Source organism: Plecotus auritus, assembly GCF_963455305.1.
Source record: "Plecotus auritus genome assembly, chromosome: 4".
NCBI lineage: Eukaryota > Metazoa > Chordata > Mammalia > Chiroptera > Vespertilionidae > Plecotus > Plecotus auritus.
The window spans coordinates 83,220,850-83,248,392 of NC_137775.1; the positions used below are offsets into that span (position 1 = coordinate 83,220,850).

The 27,543-nt window shown below is 40.8% G+C and overlaps 1 protein-coding gene across 1 annotated transcript in view; it reads left to right on the forward strand.

The window, feature by feature from the left end:
• PKHD1 (PKHD1 ciliary IPT domain containing fibrocystin/polyductin) overlaps window positions 1-27,543 on the forward strand; it is a gene marked incomplete at both ends in the record, with an annotated part of 416,219 nt that overhangs the window by 214,116 nt on the left and 174,560 nt on the right. Inside the window, 3 exons of the mRNA XM_080665111.1 lie at window positions 890-1,085; window positions 13,429-13,494; window positions 21,406-21,534. Of these exons, the coding sequence (XP_080521237.1) occupies window positions 890-1,085; window positions 13,429-13,494; window positions 21,406-21,534 (391 nt within the window). The remainder of the gene's footprint in view (window positions 1-889; window positions 1,086-13,428; window positions 13,495-21,405; window positions 21,535-27,543) is intronic.

The following is a 27,543-nucleotide window of genomic DNA, read 5'->3' on the forward strand; positions in this document are numbered from 1 at the left end:
AAATACAGGAATAGTCATGTAGGAAATGGGTGCATTTTCTGGAAAAAACAAGCAAACTGGTGGATTCCCTCAAGCTCCTTTTCTTCCTTTGAACACATTTCTTTCTTCCTGTCTCCTAATATTTATATTCCCTACAAGCCCCGAGAGCAGTCTTAGGGAACTAGAAGCTAGTTCAGGTGTGCCATAATTCGGAGGAATTCAAAACAGAATCTGTTTTTATCCTCTCACCACCTCTCTGAGAACAGAGATCTCTTTCCTTCCCTAAAGGCTCCCATGAGAACATTTCATGGAATTTGCATAAGGTAAAGGCAGCCGATTGGTGACTAGTTTCTCTCCTGGCTCACACTCTCCTACTTTGTGATATGCGACAAGTTTCCTAAACCTCTACCTGCCTCACTCTCCTCATCTGTAAAATGGGGCATGAATAGTAACAATCACAGGGGATATTCCAAGGATTGAATGACTTTATGTGAGTCGTACTTAAGCATGTAGCACATGTTCCAACAGTGCTCGCTATTGCTGTTATAAAGGGATGATACTGCCAACATTGCCTGCCTCTTTAAAGGGATTCCAGACCTGGCTCTGTCTCGTCTAGCTGTTTGACCTGGGACAAATCAATTCACTTGCCTGGGCCTTGGTTTTCACTTGTGTTAATTAAGGAAGTTAAACAAAAAGAAACTTATGATGTCTTCAGTCCTCACCTGGTATGATTTTGTAAACTGTAGTTCTGAGTGTATTATGAAGTAGATTCAAATAAGCCCATTCCCCAGAAGAAACGTAGTCTGGGTGTGAACTATCTTATTTCTAAACGACTCAGTGTTCTTTGTAGCTCTTTTTAGGGGCGTCTTCCTTCCTAAATAAGCTCTATTGTATTTTTCTCTCACTTAAGTACTCAGCAACATTTGGCAACTTTGTTCCTGGGAATTACCTCCGGCTGGTACACACAGTCCTGTGGCCTTCCCCTGACATCCTCATAAGGTGCGGGAGTCAAGTGGGGCGGTCTTTGCCCTCTCTTCCATCGCCTGGTAAAGACCAAGGCTGTGACTGGTTCTTCAATAGCCAGTTGAAGCAACTCACCTATCTGGGTAAGTATAATTAGATGGGCATTTTAAGGGCATGTAGTAAGAAACCACCGCTTACTCTTGCATTTTAGACATTTGTGCTATGAAACGATGGGGAACTGAAGGAAACAGCTGTGTGTTATGGTTAAGTGGATGGGCTTTGAAATCAGACTGCCTGGGTTTAAATCCCAGCTCCAAGACTTACTAGCTATGGGACACTGAGCAGCTACTCTTTTTCTCAGGCTCAGCCTCCTCACCTAGAAAATGAAATAATAATAGGACCTACCTCAAAAGATAGAAAATTATATAAAGGATAATATGTAAAACTTTTTATCAGAGTACCTAACCCATAAGCAAGTGCTTAATAAACATTGTTATTAATATTTTCAATTCACTTTAAGGCACTATTATATTTGTAGAAAGATCAAGTGCATGGGAAAGACAAGATGGCTTGGTTATGGCCACAGATATTAGGAGCAACAGAGAGGACAAGTGACAGCTACCAAGAGAGGAGGAATGAAGAGTGAAGTTAATGTGGAAGGTGAGAAGGAAAGCCTTGGAAGGCGATCCAAGGTCAGGAAGATGTGAAGGTGTGGAGGGCTGATCTGAGGACTAGGGTGGGCTGTCTCTGTCTTGCATCAGGATGTTGCGTACAAGAGGCAACCTACTGCTATTCTCTCTCTCTCTCTCTCTCTCTCTCTCTCTCTCTCTCTCTCTCTCTCTCTCTCTCTCTCTCTCTCTCTCTCTCTCTCTCTCTCTCTCTCTCTCTCTCTCTCTCTCTCTCTCTCTCTCTCTCTCTCTTTCTCAAAACAATAAACATATTCTCAGGTGAGGATTAAAACAAAAAGATATAGGATGCAGGAACCTCATCTTATAGGACTGGAAACCCTTCTGTGATTGCAGAGTAATAGATGGCTGAAGGATTTCTTTATCATCTTATTGTGCGTGTTTCATAGAAATTTTCTTTTGACTTCCTGGTGTTTGTCTCATATTCTTGTTCTATACCATGTCAGCATTGGTGACTCTGAGCACTGCGATGTCTATTTATACCAGCCTCAGCTCAGCGTGGTCTGTAAGGAGAATCTGTCCAAATGGGTCTCTAGAATGTCACTTTTGTTATCAATTAGCCTTAACAGATCCTGGTCAGATTCAGGAGAACTCATAGCACCTTAAGTCCCAGCCGCTGCTACAAGCCAGTCTTGTCCCTAAGGATGTAGAGAGCTGGGCAATTGTCCTGAATCCCCAGCCCCTCTCCCTTGTGCCTAGCTGTATGTCCACTGAATCTGAGCTACACTTGAGCCCTGGGATGATTACATGTTAGTAGCACCACAGAGGAGAGTATGGTACCTCTCTGTTATTTTTATCTTTGCCAAATGGATTGTTGTATATTTTACTTGCACTGAATTGTAATGTTCAAATTTCTTTCTGATTTGATACATTCATAAATGTAACCTAAAACTATAAAAACTCAGGAGGGACAGAGAGCCTGTGACTGGTTTACCATTCTGGAGTGGCATACCAGTAGCAAGAGCAAATCTCTGCCATTAATTTAAACTATGACTATTCACTTGATATATATTATAGAGCAAAATTTAATTTCAAATGGTTCTTGTTCTGTTACTTAGTGTGCTCTTCAGAAACATGTCCATTGGTCGGATTCTGTTCATGAGCTGCAGACAAATTTGAATACTCACATAAGCCAAAACGATAAAGGAACATTTGGGGCTTAAAGACAAAATAAAATAAAATCACACAGTTACAGATTTTCTTCCCTTTTGATAGTATTATTTATTGAATTAATAGCAAGTGAAACTATTATCCTATATATAATAGTATATACATATATGGTATAAATACACATACCATAAGTATGTGTAAGTATATATATTTATGTGTAGATGTACCTCAGCATATGTATATTGTATATATACGATGCGATGAATATTTTAATATAAACATTCTAATTAGGTATAAAGTTTTCATTAATTTTTACGAAGTTCTTTGTCAGAATACCCTAGTATTTCCACCCTTTGAACAATATGAGTTGGAAAAGGAACAGGAAGGCACAGAGGGTTGGTTGAATGTTTAGTGAACTTGGAGACCCTTGTTCCTTGGATAGGATTCCTAGGGTTCCAAGCAGTGGCTCTCAGGGTCATTTGTGCCTCCTGTACCCTCTGAGCATAAGGGGTAGAGAGGAGGATAGAGCCACTTCTGTCCCCATTTCTGGGCTGGCACAGTGAGGACACAAGGACTCAGGGGGAACGGAGGCTCCTCCCGCTCCTCCTCACTGGTACCCAGGCAGCTGTATTGGGTTGCATGGATTTGGTTATGCGTTTGATCTCCTTTGTGCATAGTTTACAGCATCTTTAGGAGGGCTAAGGATGCCATGATGCCTAAATGGCAGTGAGGGAGGTGCAGCTGGTACCTGTTTCAGCTCTGTGCCATGCATTTCACATATTGGTTAGTTTACTTAATTGTGGTTTTTTTTTTTATCCTGTGATATTACAAGTCTGTGATTGGTCTATTTTACACAAAATACATATAATCTAAGAAGACAGCCCAAGTACAGACCTCACATTCTGTGTGGACATATTCTGGGGATGAAAAATCATGGGGAGAGTTGTGTGTACAAGTTTCATTTCATTATAGGGAAACTGCTTGGCCTCCTTCAGGGCCTCTGAGTTTCCTGTCAGACTTTTGGGGTGGGGGGGTGTGGGGGGCAGGGGTTCTGCTCCTTTTCCTGGCTGGCTTTCACTCAGAGTGCTGCTTCACTGACCATTCCCATTCATTTGTTGACCACTTCTAAGTGGATCGTCTTTTGTATTGTTTGTGACCTAACCACATCCCCCAGGAGAGGAATTTTTTAAAATCACAATTATATTCATTTCCTGCATTTGGCTACTTCATGTGTTTGATTTAAGATACCTGACTAATCTTAGACATGGCTGAGAACAGGAAAAATCAGAACCCAGGCATTCTAGCTCCTGGCTATGGATCCCTCCACTAGAGTGTGCTGCCTGCCAAAGAATCAATGATCACTGACCAGAAAGGGTGGTGATGGGGGGTGCTGGGCAGGGTCATGGGAGAGACTTCTCGCTGATCCCCAGTGACAAAGACAAAGAATCCTGCACATATAATATCTTTGACCCTTGCATTTCTCTCTCTACCAAGGCGAGTCTTGTCTTTGTTCAGCAAACATCTTTATGGAATGCAGGTTCTTTGGAAAGCTCATGTCCAGAGTTTAGGGCTTAAGGTTTTAATCAGTGGCTGGCTGGCTATTTTACCTGGGGCATGGAATTATAAATGCTCCATGCCTCAATAACTTCATCTCTACAGCGAGGTTAAGAATACTGACTTATCTCTTGGAATTGTGGTACAAAACACCCAAAACATCCTCAGGTGCGATTAGTGTGCCATGTTACCTTACTCAAAATTTTCTCAAGAGATTATTTCTTTAGAATTTTTTTTTTTATTTCCTTGGAAGATAAACAATGTCAAAAGCCTTGAACTCATCATCACCTTTCTGAAAAGGGTCTTATTTTATTTTCCTTGGCTAGATTTTGTTAGGTAGTTGAGATTCATGATCATATGACATATATGACATATTGTTCCCATGATTGAAATTTAATACCACTTAAGCAATTGCTACCCACATAATAAGATAACCTCGCTCATTTAAAGAGATCTTTTAAGGAGATTGGTTTGGGTGGACTTTCTAAAGTCCCCGAGAATGCTGCCCACGGAGCCACTTACAAAACAGACCACAAGTGAAGTACTGTGTGCTGTGGTTGTGTTAGGACCCGGAGGGGCAGTATTTGATGTGATTAACTATTATGAATGGTGGTTCCGAGATGTAACCTCTGTGCCATGCTTGGGATGGGTATGCCTGTAGAACAAGTGTTCTTTCTCATTTTCAAAGCCGGACTCAAATCCAGCAAGCCCATCTTCCCATTTATACCATTTGATTCCCTGGCAGCTCCTGGCTCTGCCTAATATAGCCAGCTTCCCCCTGCCTCTTTCCCTGCTGTTGTTTTCCAGGGCGATTTCAGTTCATGGTGAACTATTTTTATTTTTTAGTTACATTAACGCTATGAAATAATTAGTCAGCTAATTAATCTGGTTTACAAGCTTTGTAGGATTCTTCAGCTGTCAGTCAGGCCCAGGCCCGAGGCCTACATCTAGTCTCAGCTCTCTTGCCCATGTGATTCCTGTTGCCATGGCTACTGGCTGCATCTGCTGACACCCCACTCTCTATTTATTGCTTAATTAAGAATTTCACGCTCAGCCCTGATCTGCTTCTAAGAACAAGCACACACTGTTAAGAAATTCCAAATATAGGCCCAGGCACAAGGAAAGCCTTTCTTGCGGGTTTGGCTGGACGGAGCCTCTCTCAGGATCTTCTCGGCATCCCAGCCGCCACCCTTCAATCAAAAATCATTAAATGGGATAGAGATAATGAGCATGTCGCATATCAAAAGAAGGATGTTTGCTTGATCCCAAGGAGGAAAAGCTGCTCGTCTCCATCTCAGCTCCACTTCAAAGGGAGATGACACCCCCTCTTCCATGGGGCCTGATAAAAGCCTCATTTGTTCTGGGCTTGACTTATGCAAAAGGTCTGGTATGTCCGAGTCCCATTGCACAGACGTGGCATCCCCCCCCACCTCTTGCTTCCACCTCCACCAGCCCTGCCTGGCCTTCCCCACACTCGTGTGTCAGTACTTAGGCAGCTGGGTCCCCCAGAGCATCAGGCGGAGCGTGTAATCACTGACTCTCCACCGACAATGGCCACTTGTAAGGGGGTGGCCAGGAGGAGGTCTTTCTCACAATAGGAACACAATTATTGCAGCTGCTGGGGAGGGCCATGCTTCTTCCTGTAGAAATAGAATAGGACTTGCTCAAAACAGGGGACGAGGTGGGGGGGAAGTGGCGGGGGTTGAGAGGGGTGGAGGAAACAATCTTGAGTTGATTATTCATATTCTGACTCCTGGAAGCCCCATGCGGAACCAGTGGGGTTCCAGCAGCTGCTCGTGCGCAGCCCTCTCCTCATAATTGTACATTCTGTCAGGGGTCAACTTACTTTTGACCCTGTCCTTTCATATCGGTAAAAGGCTCTTCAGGACAAACTGTTGGGTTGTGGCAGGGTGCATTAAACACTCACAGGCCCTTCCACTTGCTTTATCCCCCACCCAACCAGCAGCCGGTGATAAATTCATATCAGATGCTGAGCCATTCTCTGCTGCCCTCCTGAGTTCACACAGCCCCCACTCACGCACTGCGATGCTGGGACAATGTGTGGGGCGGCAGCTGAGAGAGTCCGCCTGCTAGGCTCACAGGCTCCTGCGTACCACCTTTCTCTGATCGGACTGAAAAGGGACATGTGGAGCCAGGCTGGCCAATGCTTGTCTCCAAGTGTCCCCCTCGCCAAGATAAAGGCAGGCTGTTTGGCATGAAGCCGGGGCTGTTGTCCATGAGGGCAAGAGGCTGAAGTAGGGAGACAGATGGACTTTATTGTCTGCACCAGGTGCCCTGAAGAACTCAAGTCACAGGAGGCTTGGAAAAGATGCTGTTAACTTGGGAGCTGTGAAAATAAGGGATGTCTTCCTAAGTTTGCAGCTAGAAGATCATGGATACTGCTAAGGGTTTCTCTTTTGTCAGAGCGCCGAGGGCACAGGAAGGAGCAGCCTACTGCCTGGACCCTTCTGCTCTTGAGCTGGTCCAGAAGACCCTGTGCTGCTCCTTGGGATGGAATCTGCTAGAGTCTAAGATGGAGAGCTGACTCAACTGGCTGCCAGATCTCTTTGGGAGGATTTTATAAGCAGAGCAGAATCGTAATTCTTTGAAACTCTGCAGACATGCCATGCTGTGTCCCTCTAAGGCAATCTATAGCATTCTAGTTAATAAATTAATTTACATTCTTATAGAAAACTCATTCCCCCAAGATCCCCAAGGATTTTTACGGGTAATATAGAGAACTGACTTCAGGGAAATGCAGTAAACTTCATGGCAAAAATACAGAGAATGGAACAGGAGCTGGAAAGGTGAGAAGGGATTTTACCTCTTGATGACAAGCAACTTCTTCAAAAGGAAAAGGAAGGAAAAAAGGGAGGAATGGAAAGAAATAAGGAAGGAAGGAAGGAAAACTAAGAAGTCAGAATCAAATACTTTTTCTAGGGATCCCTGATTAAGGAACTAATGCTTAGTGACACTGGCAGCTACCCTTAGTTTACAAAGGGCCAGCCACAGGTGGCATCAACCAATATTCAAAGCCAGCCTTTCTGACTCAGGTTCCTTACTTGTCCTAGTATACTAGCGTTTTTTGTTTGTTGTTTCTATAACCTATACTTACTGATTAACTCTATTCCGCCTAAACTTGAGATATTTGAGTACCACCATCACCATTTATCACATCCTTATGACTTTTGTACTATTATTTACTTAAGATATTTCTTAACTAGATGCCCACACTGAATTATTTTAAAAACTTAACATGTTCTCAAGCAAAAACATTGACAAAATCATGGGTTTAATGACCTAGTACTTAAAAAAATTCTTTAACAATTTATGCCACTAAAATGATCACCTCACATCTTATATTTTGGGAATATAATATGGTTTACAAGTTTTTGGTACAATTGATTAAAAGTAAAGTGTGAACATAAGTATCTCTTTTTTATTTGGGTCTCCTCACTTGTTAAGAACACCTGTATCTGAGAACAAACCACATTTTTGAGAGTATGCATGAGAGAAGTTGTAAAATTCCTCAATTCGGTGCCTTCTAAGCGTGCCTCATGGGTAGACAGCTGGAATGCATGGTACCAGGCCCGTCCCTCTAAGTTCTGGTTCTGTAGGTCTGCACAGGGCCCAGGAAATCACAGATGCCCCATGGGTGGCAAACATTTCTCTGCATCAGAATAACAATTGTTATTGTGCTCTAAGTTAATTAAGAAGATTTAATTGAGCTAACTCTTAGGACTGTGGTTAATGCAGATCTATCTATCTGTTGGTGTCTTGATCAAGTTCTTTTACTCTTGCACTTAAAAAAATCATTCTTTCAATGATCCATGTCTCTGGGGATAATAGAAGAATCAAAGGGAATCACAGGATTTTCATAAAATGTTTTTGTGAAGGTTTTTAAAAGATTCTGTGTTATAAGGGCCAAGGTGACTCTGTGACTGTCTCTAAAGCTGGAATTAGACAGCAATGTGGTCTTATGAACCAAACTTTACCTGCCCAGGGACCAACTGATAAGCCAGCCTTCTCTGTGTTTAAGTAACGGAGGTTAATGTCTGGGGAGCAAGGTCCAGTTCATTGAACAGGTAGGTAGAAACAGCAGGTGTGTGAGGCAGATCTGGGGAAAAGAGGTGGTGGTAGAGGACAGGGCAAGCTAACGCGAAAATGCAGAGAGAGTACCAAATCCAACATGGAGACAGAGCTGGAGTCTGGATCCAGGGGAGAGAGAGAGAGAGAGAGAGAGAGAGAGAGAGAGAGAGAGAGAGAGAGAGAGAGAAAGGGTGAGAATGGACCAAATCTGCAGACACAGATCACAGTGGCTGTTTTGGGTTCTGTCCATGTGTAGTCAATGGCTGATTCACCTGTATGCATGTGGGCTGAATGAGAGCTCCTAATATGTGCCTAAACCTGAAGGGCAAAGTGGGAATGGGAATATAAATGAAGAATAAAACAGGAAAGGAATCTATAACCTGCTAAGATGCCATGTGTTTCTTTCCATGTAGGTATCTATTTATCTCTCTAAATTCTAAGAGAGAATTATTCATTTTTCTCTTCCTTAGTGCCCCAGTGAGGACACAATTCGCCAGGCACAGCATAGCGCTGGTGGGCACTGGTATCATTTCTAGCTGAGCAGCTCTCTTTCCTCTTACCGGGAGCTATTTTCTTAGCACTTTTCTCTCTTCCTCCTATCTGAGCTTGCTAGCTCAGATCATATAACACTTGTCAGCATAATTTGGCAATAATTGACCCATATACTTCTTTTCTTTTTGAGGACCAACCAGATATTCTTACAATCTGGGAAGAATCAACTGCAGTAAGTCTCCATTTATAAACAGAGCAGATTAACCATTCTCATATTACAAACACAGAATCAGAAGGCAAGCACTGAGAAAACATATGTACAATATCACAGCTTATATAATGCTTTTAAACTCTTCCCGAGACAATACCTTTACTCTCAAATGATTTTCGTATTTATCCAAATTGGAAATGACACTTAACATTTACCCTGTCTTTTTAGAGTCAAAGCACTTAACAGGTTTTAGCAGAGCTGGTTACTTTGCTTACAACTCTATACCATAGCTCATCATGATTAGGCACAGCTGTAAAAAGAATAAAAGCATATTTCTTGGGTTTTGTTATCTGGCTCTTAGAATCATAAGCATATCATAATAACAGTGGCGATAATTGCTGACTTTATTTTCCATTGTGTGCCAGGCACTGCACTAAGTATATTACATTGCTTCATCTTTTCTTCCCGGTAACCTTATGAGGTAGATAGTAGGATTATTCCCATTTTTTAGATAAAGTGACTGAGGTTCAGATGGTGAATAACTTGTCAGGTGCCCACATCTAGGACCTGAAAGACCCAAAATTCAAATTTAGGCTGTTGGACTCCAGCATCCACATTCTTCCCCACCACTCTCTGTGGCACCACTCTCACAACGCAGAAATGGTGTTTGGAAAGAATTAGCCCTCCAAGCCATGCTCACATGCTCTGACCCAGTCCACAGAAGGCATGTATAAGTAGTGGTGGGATAGAAAACCAGACTTTTCTAATCTTTTCTACTTTTGGTAACTTTTCTCCATTTCCTCTGGTACTGAAACCACTCATCTCAGATTGAATGATATTCACACACTTAGCTTGAATAAAGTGAGCAATAGCTTTTCAATGTACCCTTTCAATGTCTGTTTAGGGGCAGAAGGTTTGCAGGAGGTGGGAACCTTTTGTGCGTTTGTAGCAGCTGAACAAGGTCAATGGCCACTCAATTCAGAAGCCATTGGTACAGAGCTACAGATGTGAGAGCTCCCTAAGCCAGGAATCCTTGGTTGACCAAGAACAGGACCTGGGCAAGTGACTTAGTGAATGACAGGACACGTGGAACAGCCTGTGTTGGGAGTTAGATATGTTGAGGGTTAGCCTTTTCAATTTTAGGGTTACTCATCACGATGGTAACTATAATGTGCTGTAGGTATAGTATCTTTTTCATCTAGGGGCTTTTGCATATATTGATTATGTTCCCTTTACTTCAGATTTCATCATCTACCTAGTAGGGAAAACTATGTTTCTATTCTACCCTTCCTCCACCAACTCCTCTTATAAGTTAAATAAATCTATAAAATGACTAGAGTGGCTTTGAAACACACCTTTATATGTAACTTTACTTGTTTGCTTTCCTTACCTCAGTGGCTGGGTCTTAAGGGAGAGGGCAGGGATGCCCTGAAATCTACAACCTCCTGGAAACTGTTAACAAGGATGATTTTTATAATATCTCTAAGTGAACTGACTTCCCTTTCCAAATGATTCCTGGAATTTATTCTCATTTTCCTTTCTTAGAGTTTGATTCTGTTATAATATTTCAATTCCTTTTGCAGAAGGGTATTCTATTGTTACAGCCTTTGCTTGGTTTTAGATATCATCTTGTTCATATTCTCTTTCACTTCTCTTTCTGTTTGAGCTTAACTTTTGTAGTATTTTGTTTTTTGGTTCCTTAGGAGGTTTATTTCCTACCTTTATTTGTTTAATTTGTTGAAATTGTCAGTTAAGTCCTGGGTATCCAGAGTAGAGCACTATAAACTTAGGATTTCTAGATTGGTCCATAAAATTAAGTATCCAGAAATGTTTAATGTCCTAAAGTACATGAGAAAAACCTCTTCCTGTAAGATTTAAAGACAAAGCAAACTAACAATGGATGCAATCCTAAATTAACCACAGTTGATGCTGGATAAATATTTGCTACATTGAGAGCTAGCTTAGGATAAATATCACAGTATTATTTTAAAGCACTTTTTAACTTTAGGAAATGCATAGATCAGTGTGAGCAGAGTGGATAAGTTAAATATTCTAGAATAAAAAAAAGAGATAAGATGCTAGGCTAGTGGCTTTACTGGTATTATTATTATTATTAAAGGCAGAAAAGTGGGTGAACTATGCAATAGGACAGAGAAACAATATAAGTGAGGTCTTAGAAGTAGCGATGAAGTAGAACATGGAAAAGAACATGCTGGCCATTGTACCTGACAGACTCATGCATTTTATAATGGGAAGAAATTAAAATGAGAACAATTATCAAAATGTGAATAGAAGAATAGGAGAGGTCTCATCATAGATTCCTTTGGAGATGATTTTCTTTCTAATATTCAAAAGCCTATGCTTTATAATTAGGAAGAATGATCCTTGTTCTATTTCATTCTGTGGTGGAGGAGGGGCTCAAGGTCCCAGGGAATGGCCAATGGAGAGCATGGGTTTGGCCAATGTCTGAAGGCTGCAGCCTTTAGCAGCACCAGGCTCTCCAGTGGTGGGGAGGTGCTGGCTCCCATGACATCTGATAAGGCAGAAAGGTAATTAACCAATAAGAGACAAGGTGTTACTGAAAAGTGGAGTTCAGGCACCTGATTACTAATTAATCAGGAGTGAGAGCACCTTGTAGAAGCATTCACTATTTAATTATAGCAGCCTCTCTTGGCAAAGGAGCATATGTTCCCAGCTTAATCTACTGGTTTATACTGACATCAAATTGTCATTATCAGAAAGAATCAGGCCTTTTGATTATTTTCACTAATTTATTGAACACTTAAAATTAATGAACCTCAGGCCTTTTAAATGTACTCAGTTGGTTTGGAAGATGGGAGGAAAAAGGGGGGTGGGGTGGAGAAAAGCCTTCATTAAAAGGACAATTTGTTTGGATAAGGTAAAGCAAATACATTTCATGGGTGATATGAACTCTATTGCTAAAAATCATGAATCTACAAGCTGAGCTTTCAAAATGATAGAGAAGAAATAGGGTATGAGGTGTGCCCTGCTGACCAACATTGGCTTCCAAAGAACATATGGCTCAAGGTTTTTATACCCTAATTATTTATGTGCCAGATCTCTGGCAGACCTGACTGCAGTTAAGTTTAATCAAATAAAAGCAATGAAAATCAAATGTTGGAAATCAATTGTTAGACTAACTAACAAGGATTTTATTTTTTTACTAGAGGCCCGATGCACGAAATTTGTGCACGGGGGTGTCCCTCAGCCCAGCCTGCACCCTCTCTAATCTGGGACCCCTCGAGGGATGTCCGACTGCCCATTTAGACCCGATCCCACTGGGATCAGGCCTAAACGGGCAGTCGGACATCCCTCTCACAATCCAGGACTGCTGGCTCCCAACTGCTCACCTGTCTGCCTTCCTGATTGCCCCTAACCACTTCTGCCTGCCAGCCTGATCACCCCCTAACCACTCCCCTGCCAGCCTGATTGATGTCTAACTGCTCCCCTGCCAGCCTGTTTGCCCCCAACTTCCCTCCTCTGCTGGCCTGGTCACCCCTAACTGCCCTCCCCTGTAGGCTTGATTGCCCCCAACTGCCCTCCCTTGCAGGCCTGGTCCCTCCCAACTGCCCTCCCCTGCTGGCCATCTTGTGGTGGCCATCTTGTGTCCACATGGGGGCAGGATCTTTGACCACATGGGGGCAGCCATCTTGTGTGTTGGAGTGATGGCCAACCTGCATATTACTCTTTTATTAGATAGGATAGAGGCCTGGTGCATGGGTGGGGGCCAGCTGGTTTGTCCTGAAGGGTGTCCTGGATCAGGGTGGGGGTTCCCTTGGGGCATGGGGCAGCCTGGGCGAGGGGCCTGTGGTGGTTTGCAGGCTGGCCATGCCCCCTGGCGACCCAAGCGGAGGCCCTAGTATCTGGGATTTATTTATCTTCTACAATTGAAACTTTGTAGCCTGGAGTGGAGCTAAGCCTTCTGCTTGCTCCGTGGCAGCAGCCATTTCTGTTGGGATTTATTTATCTTCTATAATTGAAACTTTGTAGCCTTAAGCAGAGGCCTGGGCCAGCCAGGGTGTGCGGAAAGCTTGGCTTCCTCCATCGCCGGGGAAACCCAAGCCTCCCTCCTGCTCTCTACATGGCCGCAGCCATCTTGGTTGGGGTTAATTTGCATACTCGCTCCTGATTGGCTAGTGGGCATGGCTTGTTGGTGTAGCGGAGTGATGGTTAATTTGCATATTACTCTTTTATTAGATAGGATTTTAAAAATTTAGTTACGTTGGGGAGAATATAGCACAAAGCCTCCTTTCTCACATATGAATATCTTTCATATTAAGACACTGTTTGCATTACATGCAAGTTGTGGCTTTTTGTGTTCAGTTTCAGGTGAAGGTCAAATCCAAGTGATTGTCCAGGTGAATGAAGGTGTGCCCCCAACTATTTCAGGTGAGTATTAACCCACAAAATAGAACTGCCTGGCACAGCACAATGCCCTCCAATAATAGTTCCACAAATTCTTCCCATCATATTGTTTATAAATAGGCAAGTATCAGTCCTAATGGCATTATGCCTAATAGCTCTCTATTGTGTCAGCCCTATAGCTAAGATGTGTATGTATGTTAAATAAAGATATACAAAGGGCACATTTCAAAACATTGGAAAGTAAGAATGAAAAGATGTAAATAAGCACATTTTATAAATTATGGACCAGATGTGCACACAAGAGTCCAGATCTGCAGATGGGCCATTAGGTCCCCAACAAACGGAAAGAAAAATTCACGGTATCTCAAAACATTAATTGTTCCCAGTAATTTCAGGAAATTGGGGTAAACAAACCATCCACCAAAGTCAGATGGTTCTGTGAAATCTTTCTAACTCATAAAAGCCAAATTTTCAAAGACGAAATGACTCATAAGCACCTTATAATGTGTTCCATTGTTTGTTTTTGTTTATCCTGAGTCAATTTACCTATACATTTGTAGCAGGGATAAATCTTTTCAAAGGCTAAGTTTTCCTTGGATTCCCAGTGGCATTTTTGTCGTATGTCAGAGCAGAACCCATGCTAATCAGAAAATGGTAATTCCTCCATTGAAATTAATAAATAATTGAAGTAAAACTATAAAGTAAAAGAACTGATGGTTCCTAATCCATGCTTATTGGACTAGAAAAAGTGTGATTCTTTGTTTTCATAACTGTTTCTGCTCTGTCATAGCATTTTGCTCTTCATAGCCCAGATCTTCCTTCATTCCTTTCTCTTTCTTTCTTCCTTCCTTCCTCCCTCCCTCCCTCCCTCCCTCCCTCCCTCCCTCCCTCCCTTCCTCCCTCTCTCTCTTTCTTTCTTTCTTTCTTTCTTTCTTTCTTTCTTTCTTTCTTTCTTCTTTCTTTCTTTTGAAATAACTATGAGATTTTATTCATTCTCATCATGTAGCAACTTCTTTTTCTATTTTTAAATTTTAAAAAATTTATTTTTCAATTATAATTGATGTACAATATTATATTAGTTTCAGGTGTACAGCATAGTGATGAGACATTTATATACCTTATGAAGTGATCCCCCCAATGAATCTAGTATCCATCTGGCACCATACATAGTTATTACATGATCTTGGACTATATTCTCTATTTTGTACTTTACATCCCCAGATTATTTTCATAACTGGCGATTTGTACTTCTTAGTCCCTTTCACCTTCTTCTATCATCTTCCTAACACCTCTTCTATTTGGCGACCATCAGTTTGTTCTCTGTGTCGATGAGTTCGTTTCTGTTTTGTTTTAGGTGGCTCATAAAAGCCTTAATAATTGAGTGCCTCTCATGTGAGGTACAAGAGGGTACAGCAATGGGCAATGGTCTTTGAATTTATGGGGTCTTATGGTCACTTGGGATGTCAATCAAATGACTAACTAAATTTCCTTTAAAATAACTGTTATTAAGGGAAAGTATCTTACAGTTCTCTCTTCTTTAAAAGTTCTGTGTTCAAAATCCCCAAAAAGAGATGAGATCAGTTAGGTCAGTCCCCATTTTGTAAAGAATCTAGCTATTGGGGAAGCTCTTATGTTAGGACCCTTCAGAGGATACTGGGCCATTTATGGTGGCCATTCCTGGTTTAGCCAGCTGTAGCCAGGGTGGCCACAGCACTTAGTATGAAGAGTTCTGTATGAAGGACTCTTTGGAAGGACACTTGGGTGGCCAGCATCCAAGGACTTTTCAGCAGGGTCAGTTTAACCGGGAGATGCTTCATTTGGTTTGTCAATTACAACATGATGAATAAATAGAAAGTCAATGCTTTATGGAGTTGTAGACTTTTAATAAGGGAAGAAACATTATAGGCTGTCCTATCCAATTTCCTCATTTTATGAATGAGAGCATGGGAGCCTAGAGATTAAGGTTTATTTGGTCATATCAGTAGTGAGTGGTTAACCTGAATGAGAACTCGGTTTCCCAGCTCATTCTAATGTTCTTTCTGCTTTACCATATACTTGCTAATGTGCTTAAACTCCCTTTTATGGCATATGCAAACTTATGAATTACATCAGAAGCAATTGCATATAGCCAGTTTTCCTAGCCTATAAGTTTGGGACAGAAAACTACCCCAAAATGCAGGGAGTTACAGAATTAGTACATTACCATTCTTTAGAAATAAATTCAAATATTAATGTGGTTCTCAGACATAGGCTGATTTCCATAGTGTAGGGTATATGCAAATGAAAAAATTTAAATAAATATGGGTGATAAGGAATAGCTCTATGAAAAACGGTAAAATTATTGCAGTATCAAAAATTCTTTTTTTTCCCCAGCAAATTATTTTTAAACTTTTGTTTAATTTCAGACTTACAGAAAATTTGCAAGAGTAGTAAAGAATTTCCATATAGGTTTAACCTAATTTCCCTCAATATTAACATTTTACCAATTAACATTATCAAAAATTCTTTAACAAAACAAGAATGGAATAATTCATGGACTTCTATCTATATGTTAACCTATTCAAAGATTCAATAGAGTATGTAATGTAGAAGAAACATTTTGGGTTAAGGTTTCCTGCTGCAGAGAGCATCTTAGCTCACTCATTTAACTGAAGGCTTATTCTGTGTACAAGATTGTGCTGTTCACTGTGGGAATCATGGATAGGTAACTAGAAACAGCAGAAGTTAGGGGACATATGGGCCAGTTATGGGGAGAGCAGAGAAGGTGATGTGATGTAAATTGTTGTTTGAGCACTTAGTGGTTTGGGATACAGATTTATGTGAATTTGGGTTAAGATGGTACCTAGTTTTCTGAATACCCCAATGAAGGTCTTTCATGCTCCCCCAACACTGTGGCTTTATCAGTTTCTCTCAATGCCCATGATGATTTATAAAAGATGGGAGGCAAGGGAATGGGTAAGTGAAGCAACCACTTTGATGGAAGATAAAAATATTTCTGAAGAGGCTTTTCCTCAACTGTGTTGTTTCTTCAATGAGGGCTAATTTCAAATGCTGTCCATAGTCATATGAGAACATTGAGATGATCAGATCTTCTCTCCCTAAATTTGCCAACCTTTGTCCCAGAGATCTAAGTTTATTTCCTTTTCTTTGGTCTCTGAGAATCTGTCACTCTTCTCCTGTTTAAAGTCAGCCCATCTCTTCCAGCACCTTCTGAACTTTGTGCCATCAGGAAATAACTTTGTCTTGTGTAGTTAACCTGCCCTTCTTTACTGGCTCCTTCAGTTATTGCTTCCCAATTAAAATAAAACAAAACAAAATTTATGAATACTTACCTAATCCTTCTCTAGTTGATATCTCGTCTTCAAACTTCTCTAAATAGCTTCCTCTTCATGCAAAGCCATAAAAAGCTGGTGCAAATGAAGGATTAAGGTGGAAAGGGCAATATGTAGCTGAGATATGAAGTTCCAACCATCTCCAATTTTGGTTGTCATTGAGTGACAGATCTGTAGAGGAAAGCAGGGTGAGGCTTCATTCCAAATGGTGATCCTGACCAAAATTTATGGACTCCAGTTTCAAGATAAGTCTAACTTATCTAAAGGTTGGGAAGACAGATCAAAGGCTGAGAGTCTCAAAGTTTAAAGGCTCCTCAGTAAGCTCTGTGGATATTCTGACCCAGTGTCTTCCTTGCTTCTCTCCACTGAATCCCTCAAGCCACTGTAATCCACAGTGGTTTCTCCCTTGAGAACTCCACTGGGACTGCTCTCATCCTGATCACTCATGCACTGGTCGCCTAGTTCACTAGCCACTTCTTGTTCCTTCTCTCATCAGAAATTTGTATTAACAAGGCCGCTTTTTCCCTTTGGACATTTATTTCTTAGGCTTCCAAGAAATTCTTCTCTCCTGGTTCTCCCTGAATACCTCTGACTACTTCTTCTTTCACTGTCAGAGGCTCTTTTTCTCTCCTCACCTTTCTATATTAATAACGAAACAGTCTTGTAGAAGCTAGGTAGTAACTGTATGGAAATCTAATAACCACGCAGGAGGATAAGGTGTTTCCTTATCCATTCACTGTATAGATTGTATAGAATAATCAAATTCCTTCATAATAACATTCGTTAGGACAACTACCTTAAGATTTATTTTGTTCAACTAAAGACATTTTTGGCCTTTGTATAAATGAGAGTGAAGACGACTAAAGGGAAGAATGTTTGTTTCCCACATCTGCAATATAAAATTGCAGTAATTATGGTTTTTTGAGGTTTGGCATAGCATTTTGAAGAACCTAGTCATTGCCTGTTTAAAATATCACTGGAAATAAGGCTTCAGGACATCATTTTTTCTGGTGCTTGTGGTTCTAGCTAGTGGCCATTTCAACAAATGTTCCCATCCTATCCCCACCTGAATATTTAGGGTGTAGTATTAGAAAGGAGTAAATATTGGGAGGAAACTTAGGAAGGTATTACAGTATTAGTTTTTATAAAATATGGAGGGAGCCTCTTTCTGAATGAGGCTTGTTTCTAGACATTGCCTGATTCCCATGATATGAGATATGTTTTATGCTAATTAAATTGCCTAGGCTTTCTACTTGACATGTATTATCTATCTATCTATCTATCTATCTATCTATCTATCTATCTATCATCTATCTATCTATCTACCTACCTATCTCTATATCTATCTATCCATCCATCCTTTGAAATTATCCTGGGGCCCTAATTAGACCATGTTTTCCTGGGGAGTTGGGTTCAGGTAGACAAAACAATTGGATGTTCCCTATGGTTCTGGCTGCAGGCTTTTCTCTTTTCACTTAGTACTCTGGAACTATCACAGATATCCTCAGTTTCAAATATGACCTCTTGGGCTGATGACTCCAAAATCCATCTCTCTGACTCAGAACCCTTTTCCATCCTTCAGATTTATATCCATTCCCTGCTTGCTGTATATTTTCACCTGGAGGTCTCACAGGCATCCCAAACTCCATATGGCCGAAACAGAATTCATTAATACATGTCCTAATGGGTATTTCTATCTCTGCCCGTCAGCACCCATGATGGAAACCCAGAGGCTTCTCCATCTTTGTTACTCTTCACATATTGATCTCTGATTATTTTTGCAGCCTCATAATTTGCCTCCTTACGAACTGCCCATAGTTCTTCCACTTGATCTTTTATTTCTTGCCATTGCTCATGCTCATTCCTCTGTCTAGAGTGCAGATTCTCACCACATCACCTCACCACATCCCCCCCTCCCCCTTTACCTTTATAGCTCCCGAGCTTTTCAAATGCAGCTCAGATCTTCCTCTCCAGGAAGCCTGCCCTGGCAAGGTCTCATTTCCTCCCTTGGTCGGGTACTATTGGAGAGAAATCCCTTCAGAGCTCTATCCTCCCAATATTTACTTACACAATTTACATATGCTATTAGCTCCTTAGGGCAAAGTGTGGCATAGTATTTCTTTTTGTATCCCTACATTTTTAGGGCAATTCTGATAGAAAAGACATTGAATATTTATGGTTATGAATTTAGCAAGTAATGAATGAGATCTGCCCCTCCCACCAATCATGTGAGATCCCCCATCATATAAGTTCTTGAAACTCCCAGGAAATTTTTCTAGCGTGAGAAGAAAACATTTTTCATAGAACAAATGTATTCCCCCTATAAGACTTAATTTCATTTGTGGTTTAATTTGAACTACTTAAAATATTACTGAATAAAAGAAGATCTGTGCTGGAAGAAGAATGTTTAGTCATCTGTGAATCTTTTCATTCTCTTCTGAGACAATTTCTCTGCCCCGTGACTGCAGCAGGGATCACATTCCAGTAAAGAACATGTGGGTACAATTCAGCATGGTGTGCGTGATGTGATGCTGGGCATTCCTCATTGGAAATCAGTCGATTTATGTTTCAATTCCCTGATGAAGAGGCCAGTAGGAGGGTTGAAAAGAAAATGCTGTTTGGTCATCAGTGGTAGAATCAATAAAAACCATTTGGAACATATGAACTGTATGTAAATTACTGCAATGAGTGGTGTCCAAATTATTATACTGCTTTTAATATTCATTAAGAGCTATGAGAAGATCATACCTTTTGATTCAGTGATTCTATTTTAAGAAGAAATCAGCTTAAATACCAAATATTAGAAATTAAGTAAATTATGGACTTTTCATATAGAATACTAGAGGCCCAGTGCACATGGGTAGGGTCCCTAGGCCTGGCCAGTGGTCAGGGCCAATAGGCGCCTTCCGGCTACCGGCCAGGGCCTTTCTTCATTCTGCGCTGGACCCTGGTGGTCAGCACATGTTATAGCGAGCGATTGAACTCCTGGTCTCCCGGTCGAACTCCCGAGGGGACACTTTGCATATTAGCCTTTTATATATATACTAGAGGCCTGGTGCATGAAATTTGTGCATGGGGGGTGGGGGGGGGGGGGCTGTGTGTCCCTCAGTCCAGCCTGCACCCTCTCCAATCTGGGACCCCTCGAGGGATGTCTGACTGCCCGTTTAGGCCTGATCCTGGTGGGCAGTCAGACATCCCTCTCACAATCCAGGACTGCTGGCTCCCAACCGCTCACCTGCCTGCCTGCCTGATTGCCCCTAACTGCTTCTGCCTGCCAGCCTGATCACCCCTAACCACTCCCCTGCCAGCCTGATCGATGCCTAACTGCTTCCCTGCCGGCCCGATTGCCCCTAAATGCCCTCCCCTGCTGGCCTGGTCACCCCTAACTGCCCTTCCCGCCCCCAACTGTCCTTCCCTGCAGGCCTGGTCGCCCCCACCTGCCCTCCCCTGCTGGCCCAGTCACCCCAACTGCCCTCTTCTGCTGGCCTGGTCACCCCCAACTGCTCTCCCCTGCAGGCCTTGTCCCTCCCAACTGCCCTCCCCTGTAGGCCTGGTCCCCCCCAACTGTCCTCCCCTGCAGGCCTGGTCCCCCCTACTGCCCTCCCCTGGAGACTTGGTCCCCCCCCAACTGCTTTCCCCTGCAGGCCTGGTCCCCCCCAACTGCCCTCCCCTGCAGGCCTGGCCCCCCCCCAACTACCTTCCCCTGTAAACCTGGTTGCTCTGAACTGCCCTCCCTTGCAGGCCTGATCACCCCCATCTGCCCTCCCTTGCAGGCCATCTTGTGGCGGCCATCTTGTGTCCACATGGGGGTGGCCATCTTGTGGCGGCCATCTTGTGTCCACATGGGGGCGGCCATCTTGTGGCGGCCATCTTGTGTCCACATGGGGGTGGCCATCTTGTGGCGGCCATCTTGTGTCCACATGGGGGAGGCCATCTTGTGGCGGCCATCTTGTGTTCACATGGGGGCGGCCATCTTTGACCACATGGGGGTGGCCATCTTGTGTGTTGGAGTGATGGTCAATTTGCATATTACCTCTTTATTATACGTATAGGATAGATTAGGTAGCCATTAAAATTATATTTACAAGGAGTCATAATGACATGAGAAAATGCATATGAAATTTTACTAAGCTAAATAAAGAAAGAATTGGTTGTAAAATTGCATATATGATATCTCAATTATATAAGAATGCTGAGCAATTCTGGAAGGAAATTGCTCAGCATTTTTATATAAAAGGTTAATGGTGTTCTCTCTAGGTAGTGAGGTTATAAGCAATTATTATTTTTTGATTTTTCTTTCTATTTTTACCCTTTTCAATTGTTTTATGATAGGCTCATATAATAACTATAATAAGGCAAAATGCAACAGTTTAATAACAAAAGTAAATTATATTTTCCCTAGAAGTGGAGATAATCAAAGGAATGAATAATTACTTGCTTTGTACCTAATAAAAGTTTTGTTGGAAGGTTATAAAATTTTAAAAAGCAGCCACTTCTGGAGGTGAAAATATCACCAGCGTTCTAAAATAATAATAGAATTTACAAGTTATCATAGTGAATCAGATTTTCAGTTACTCTTTACTACTTCCCTCTTGTTTTCTAGCTTCTACCTCTGTGCCTGAATCAGCTTTAAAATGGTCCCTCCCTGAAGCATGGACAGGTGTTGAAGAGGGCTGGGGAGGACACAACCATACCATCCCAGGCCCTGGGGATGACGTCCTGATTTTACCAAGTGAGTAAAAACAATCCATGAATCCATGAATTAATCACTGGCAGACTGAACCAGGCCAGTCTAGTTGGGGATTATCTGTCATTTAAGTTTATTGTATGACACAGTAGAGATTGTGGAAGTAAGTAGGCATTTATAAGTGAAATCTGGAAAAATTAGCTCAGCCAACCTTCATTAAAGGTAGAATAAGTAGTCACAATGCCAAGAGGACTTAAAATTATGGACTAACTAGATATTTTTTTTATGTGTTAGAGAACAGATTTACAGCTTATGCTTGAAAGGCAGAGTACATGGAAAGAAACAATTTTTAAAGGTTCTTAATCTTTTGCCTGTGTGAAGCTTTTACAGACAGGACTGAGAAAAAAATGACAAATAAGCTCTTCTGTTGCCATGATTTTCCAAAGATGCTAGAAAAGGAACAGATTAATAAAATAGAAAAACAAAATATCTATCTATCTATCATCTATCTATCCATCTGCCTATCTAGAACTTCCTCCCTGTGTACTAACAGATAGGAGAAAGATGATTCCTCAGATATACTGAAACACATACCATACTTACAACATTCATTTTTTCTATATATTCAGTTTTTGAAACTCCCAGAAAGTCTCTCCAGCCTGAGAAGAAAATATTTTTAATAGGACAAATATATTTCCCCTAGAAGACCTAATTACATTTATGGTTTGAACTTAAGTAAATACTGCATAAAAGAAGATCAGTACTGGAAGGTGAACATCTGGTCATCTGTGAAGTAATAATGATAATATTAAGCATTTGTTGACAACTAACGACATGGTGGAAATTATTCTCCCTATATTAATTAATTTAATCCCCACAATAACTCTGTGATATCAGTAACATTATTAATCCCATTCTTACTGACAGAGAAACAGAGGCCAGGGCAGTTAAGAAATTGCTCAGGATCACACAGTTTGAGGTTCAGCAGAGTCAGAATTTTAACTCAGACTGTCTTACTCTGAGTCCATATTCTTATCCAATCAAGTGCATTCTTCCTAAAGTCTAAGAGTATGGGTGGTGAGGGTCTGGGGGAGGGGTAAAGGAGTGGGCTGGAAGAGGTTAATGGGGGAAAAGGAGGGACTTATGTAACACTTTCAACAATAAAGATTAAAAAAATAAAATATGAAGTCTAAAAGTAAACAAAAGAGAGTAGTTGTGTTGTTTGTTTTATTAATGACAAAAAATGAAGGCAGAAAAATAGAGTAAAATAAAACTAAAAAGAGAGAGAAAAACAACAAAATATACTGACTGTCTTCTGGGCAGTGGTGATGTGCCAGTAATTGCCTAGAGAGTTGAGGGGCTGGAGGGTGTGGGCTGATCAATAGGAACTTGAACTATCATTATTATTATCCAACTCCCCTATCTTCCACTTCTCTCCATGGAGGATGTAACTTTTTGAGTAAACAAGCTCATGAGTCATTCCTATACGAAAAGGAAAAATCTGTTCTGTCTCAGCCATCTCTTTGATGAATCTGGCCAGCGGATTGGCCCTGGGCTATGGTTTTTCCCACTGAGCAAGCTGTTTCTACCACCCTGTGCAGGAAGCAAGAGAAGCTTTTGAAGGTTGCCAAGCTTTTAATATCCTTTGGGACCTTTATGCTGAGTGAGGAGCAATCTTAGCTATCTTGCTTGGCATTGCAGTTGACTGTATCCATGTGTGTCCTGGCCGCCTAGAACCTCTGGCATTCTCCATCATCCTCATTCTTTTGTTCATGGTCGGCTAATGAGATGGACTTGAATTCTCCATAAGATTGCTTTTAAATAGCACAAATCAGTGCTTTGGAAAATGGTGGGTGGGGGCATAGTCATTGGATGTATAGAGTATTTTTTGTCCTTTAGTATTATTGTGAGAACCAGAGGAGTTAAGACTTTTAAAACATGTAGTTATTGTTTATTATTTGTACTTTTCAAATGTAAAGATAAGTAAATGAAAACTGATATGTAATATATAATAAATGAAGTCCTTACTCTTTTCCTGTTGCCTCTCTCTTCTAATTAACCCCTCTTTGAACTCCAGCAAATCATCTTATAGTGGCCAGCATTTTAATTCATTGTTCCGTTCAGTTTTGAGCCTTACATAGGAGCTGTTCTGGTTAATTTTTCTCTACTTATTTTTGGCAAACCTTGACATTCTGCCCTCTGCTGGAACTTTGGGTTTAATTTACCTCCTCTTTCTATTTGTGATGTGTATTCTTAAACTTTTCCTGGTTCTCCTGGTTTCTTTCATTCCTAGTCTTCTTTGAATCAAGTACATTTGTTCACCCAAGTCTGGCACAAAATAGACATTCAATAAGTATTGCTTGAATGAAGTGCACATGTCAACGCTGTCATCCATAATTTAATACCAGAAATAAATCTTTGAGTTCGACATAGTACAACTATACAATTTTACAGGTCTGTGGAAAATAATGTCTTCTCTTTGAACAGAATCCTAATAACTAAGATTTTTACCATGGTGATAACTGCCACTATAACTTGAGTGCTTGATGTGTGCCATACACTGTGCTGTGTGATCTGCATATATTTCCTCAATTAATTCTCACAACTATTTTATGTGAGGATGCTGTTTTTACCCTCCTTTGTTAGATGAGAAATCTGGGACACAGAGATATTAAGTAACTTGCCCAGGTTTCATCCAGCTATTCAGTAAAGAGGCTGGGGCAGAAAATCAGACAGTTTGATTCCAATGCCCTAACTCTTTATCATATCATTTTTAAAAACTCTACATCCCCACCTGCTATGCCTCATTCACATCAGACTACATTTTTTACTGAATTCATATTTCTCTGCTGGCTGCTTACATTGTTCCCTTCATGCGGAATTAAATGGAAGAAAACTTTGTTATTTACTCTACTCGAGGAATTCAATCTTACCACATCTCGGTAGGTGCACACACATGGGAAAACTGGAGAAACTTCCCAAAGAAGTATCTCATGTAATGAGCCATTGGTAAAAGCACTTGCTGTGCATCTGATAGCAAATGTAGCTGTAATTGAAGGTAACACTCCTTTCCAGTTCAGTTTAACCAACGTTTACTGAGCATTCACTGTGTTCAAGGCACTGAACCAGGTGCTCTTCATCTGAGGCTCCAAAGGCAAATCAGATACAGCCATGACCTCAAAACAGCTAGTGACCTCAGCTGGGATAATAAAACACATGATACATAACAATATAACAAATAGCTGGAATCAAAACAGACGTGTTTAGAATCACCGTCATAGTGGAAGAGAGGCATTTGAAGTGGCCCTTGGAAGATGGGATAACAGTCTGAGGGACAGTATGGGACACCAGAGCATATTGGGTAGGTAGCGAGGCTTCAGTAGATAAGGAGGGCTGTCCACGAGGATAAACTTGGGTTTGCATTTGGATTCTGTCATTTACCAACTGCGTGATATTGGATAAATTTTAAACCTTTCTGACCTTCATCTATAACATGAGGGCTATAATTAATACATCATAATGTTGAGAAGAGTGTTGGCAGTAATGGAATTACGGATGAAAGCTGTAATTTTTAATGCAGCAGGAGCTCCTTTCCTTCATTTTTTCTATCTGGCTGCCCCTCTTGGCCTCTGCTATTAGCGACACTTTGTATTTGCTTTCCAATGGCTTATTATTTAATTTTCACAAAATCTTTGGGAGCTAAATAGGTAATAACTATTATTACAGTAAAAACCCATTTTTACATAATATGATTTTAATGGAACTGCTGATTTTATAAAATGAAAGTGACTGGTAAAGAAGATTTAAGTGATACTTTTGAACCTCTAATATAATTTTATGGTGTTTTGTGTATTTTAATTCATTAATAAAGAAAATGGGTAGAACATTCCCATCATTATTCAAATAGAATAGCATAATTTTTTCAATAAAATTCTTAGGGTAAATTGCCTATTTCCATTCTCTGGGAAATCTATTTTATGGAATGACCTCAGACCCATCCTATTCCATAAAAATAGGAATTTCCTGTACTAATAAAAGATATCTCTATCTTAAGTATGGCACCGTTTCCCTTTGAGGTGTTCTGTCTTTATAGACATTAGATTTAAAAAATATAAATGGCCAGGGAGATGTCAATGGGGGGAAAAGTGGACATATGTAATACTTTAAACAACAAAGAATTTATACACACACACACACACACACACACACACACACACACACACACACATATATATATATATATATATATATATATATATGCAGACTTCAGAGAGGAAGGGAGAGAGAGATACAAACATCAATGATGAGAGAGAATCATTGATTGGGTGCCTCGTACTTGCCCCTCACTGGGGATCGAGCCCACAACCCGGGCATGTGCACTGACCAGGAATTGAACTATGACCTCCTGCTTCATAGGTCGACACTCAACCATTGGGCCACACCAGCCAGGCAGACACTGGATTTTGAAAGAGCTATAAATTCTTCTCATTGGTATTATATGGAATAAGCTGAGGTAACCAGGAAGAATTTGCTCCCATAGTTTAGTTTATGTTAACTGAGCTTCATATAAACAAGTGTGTCGGATTGTCTTTCCCTCCTAAATATTGGGAAGATTGGTCTAAATCCATCCTAGTCATCTTACAAAGCCGAAACATAATTTTCAAGTTTGAAAGCCTCCAACCTTCACAAGAATACCTGGTCAATGGATAAAATGATCCTGCTAGCTTGTACTTTCAGTTTTATCCTGAGCTGATCTAACAGGATCTGTGTAAGATCCCTCCTCCCTACCTGCCACCCCCCTTATGCTCTCTCTCAGAGAGTTGCAGCCACAACAGAATGACACCCTTTTCACACAGGGCAGACTTAATGAAAGGAAAATGTGTTATAATTCCAAATGATCGGATTCTATTTTGAAGAGTATAGATATGATATCATATAGCCTCCAGCATACTAGTATATGTGTGTATGTGTGTTAGAATTCCCTGTGTTCTATTTTTTAAAAAGTTACTTTGAACTGTCCTTATTTGAAAATGAATGAGAGAGTCCTGTTTTGTTTTCATAATAGTTCTTCTGTTTGTTCTGATTTTCAATACTCGGGTGCTTTAAATAGCAAAGAGGTTCATCAAAGTCATGTGATGTTCAAAGATGGCAATATTTAACACATTTCCTTGTGAAGTCGCAAGGCATTAAGGTTGGTGATATAAGGTAAGATGATCATCAATCAGGAAGTAATTTTTTGGGGAAGGAATTTATATAGATATAGCATTATTAGCTTGATTTAATTTTTTAATAGCCTGAGATTATAACTAATTTAGGGTAAGATACACATAATGCACAAATTTAGGTCTGCAACATCAATTAGAAACCAAGTATTATAAATATTAGTGTTCTCTCTGTAGCTTAAGTAGTTTTCAAAAATTTCGGTCTTGTCCCATTAAAATGGGACAGAAAAGTCATACAAACCATCACCACATGTGTTCTGATTCACTATTAAGTGAGATGCAGGAGACGTGGCCCTTTGGATGATGTGTGATATCAGAATGGTGACTGTCGGTAGGTGTGTTCTGGAAATCTGTCACTACTTAACAAACTGCCTAGAAACTTAACAGTTTAAAACATACAAATATTTTATTTTGTTCACAAGTTTGTGTGGTAGGTCTAGGCTGGGATATTCTTATTGAGATCCTCCATGAATTGCAGTTTAAGAGACTTGGTGGAAGCTGCATGCCTTCTGGGCCAGCTTAGTTGCATCAGAATATCATAACCATCACATTCTCTTGGTCAAGCAAGGCACTAAAGCCAGCTCAGATACCAAGGAGAAAAATTAGGCTCCACTCTCAATGGGAAGAACAGCAAAGAACTTGCAGCTGTCTTTAATCTACCACTACGTATGTGTTTATGTGTGTGAGTGTGTGTGCACACATGTAATTAAGAGCAGATGTACTTGACAATTCAAAAGGTTTGAGTGTTTCAGGGTTTGGTAAATTTGTTCTGTCTTCCCTCTCTGGGCAGACATTAGATTCTATTGACTTACATGTGTCAGAAATTGAAGAA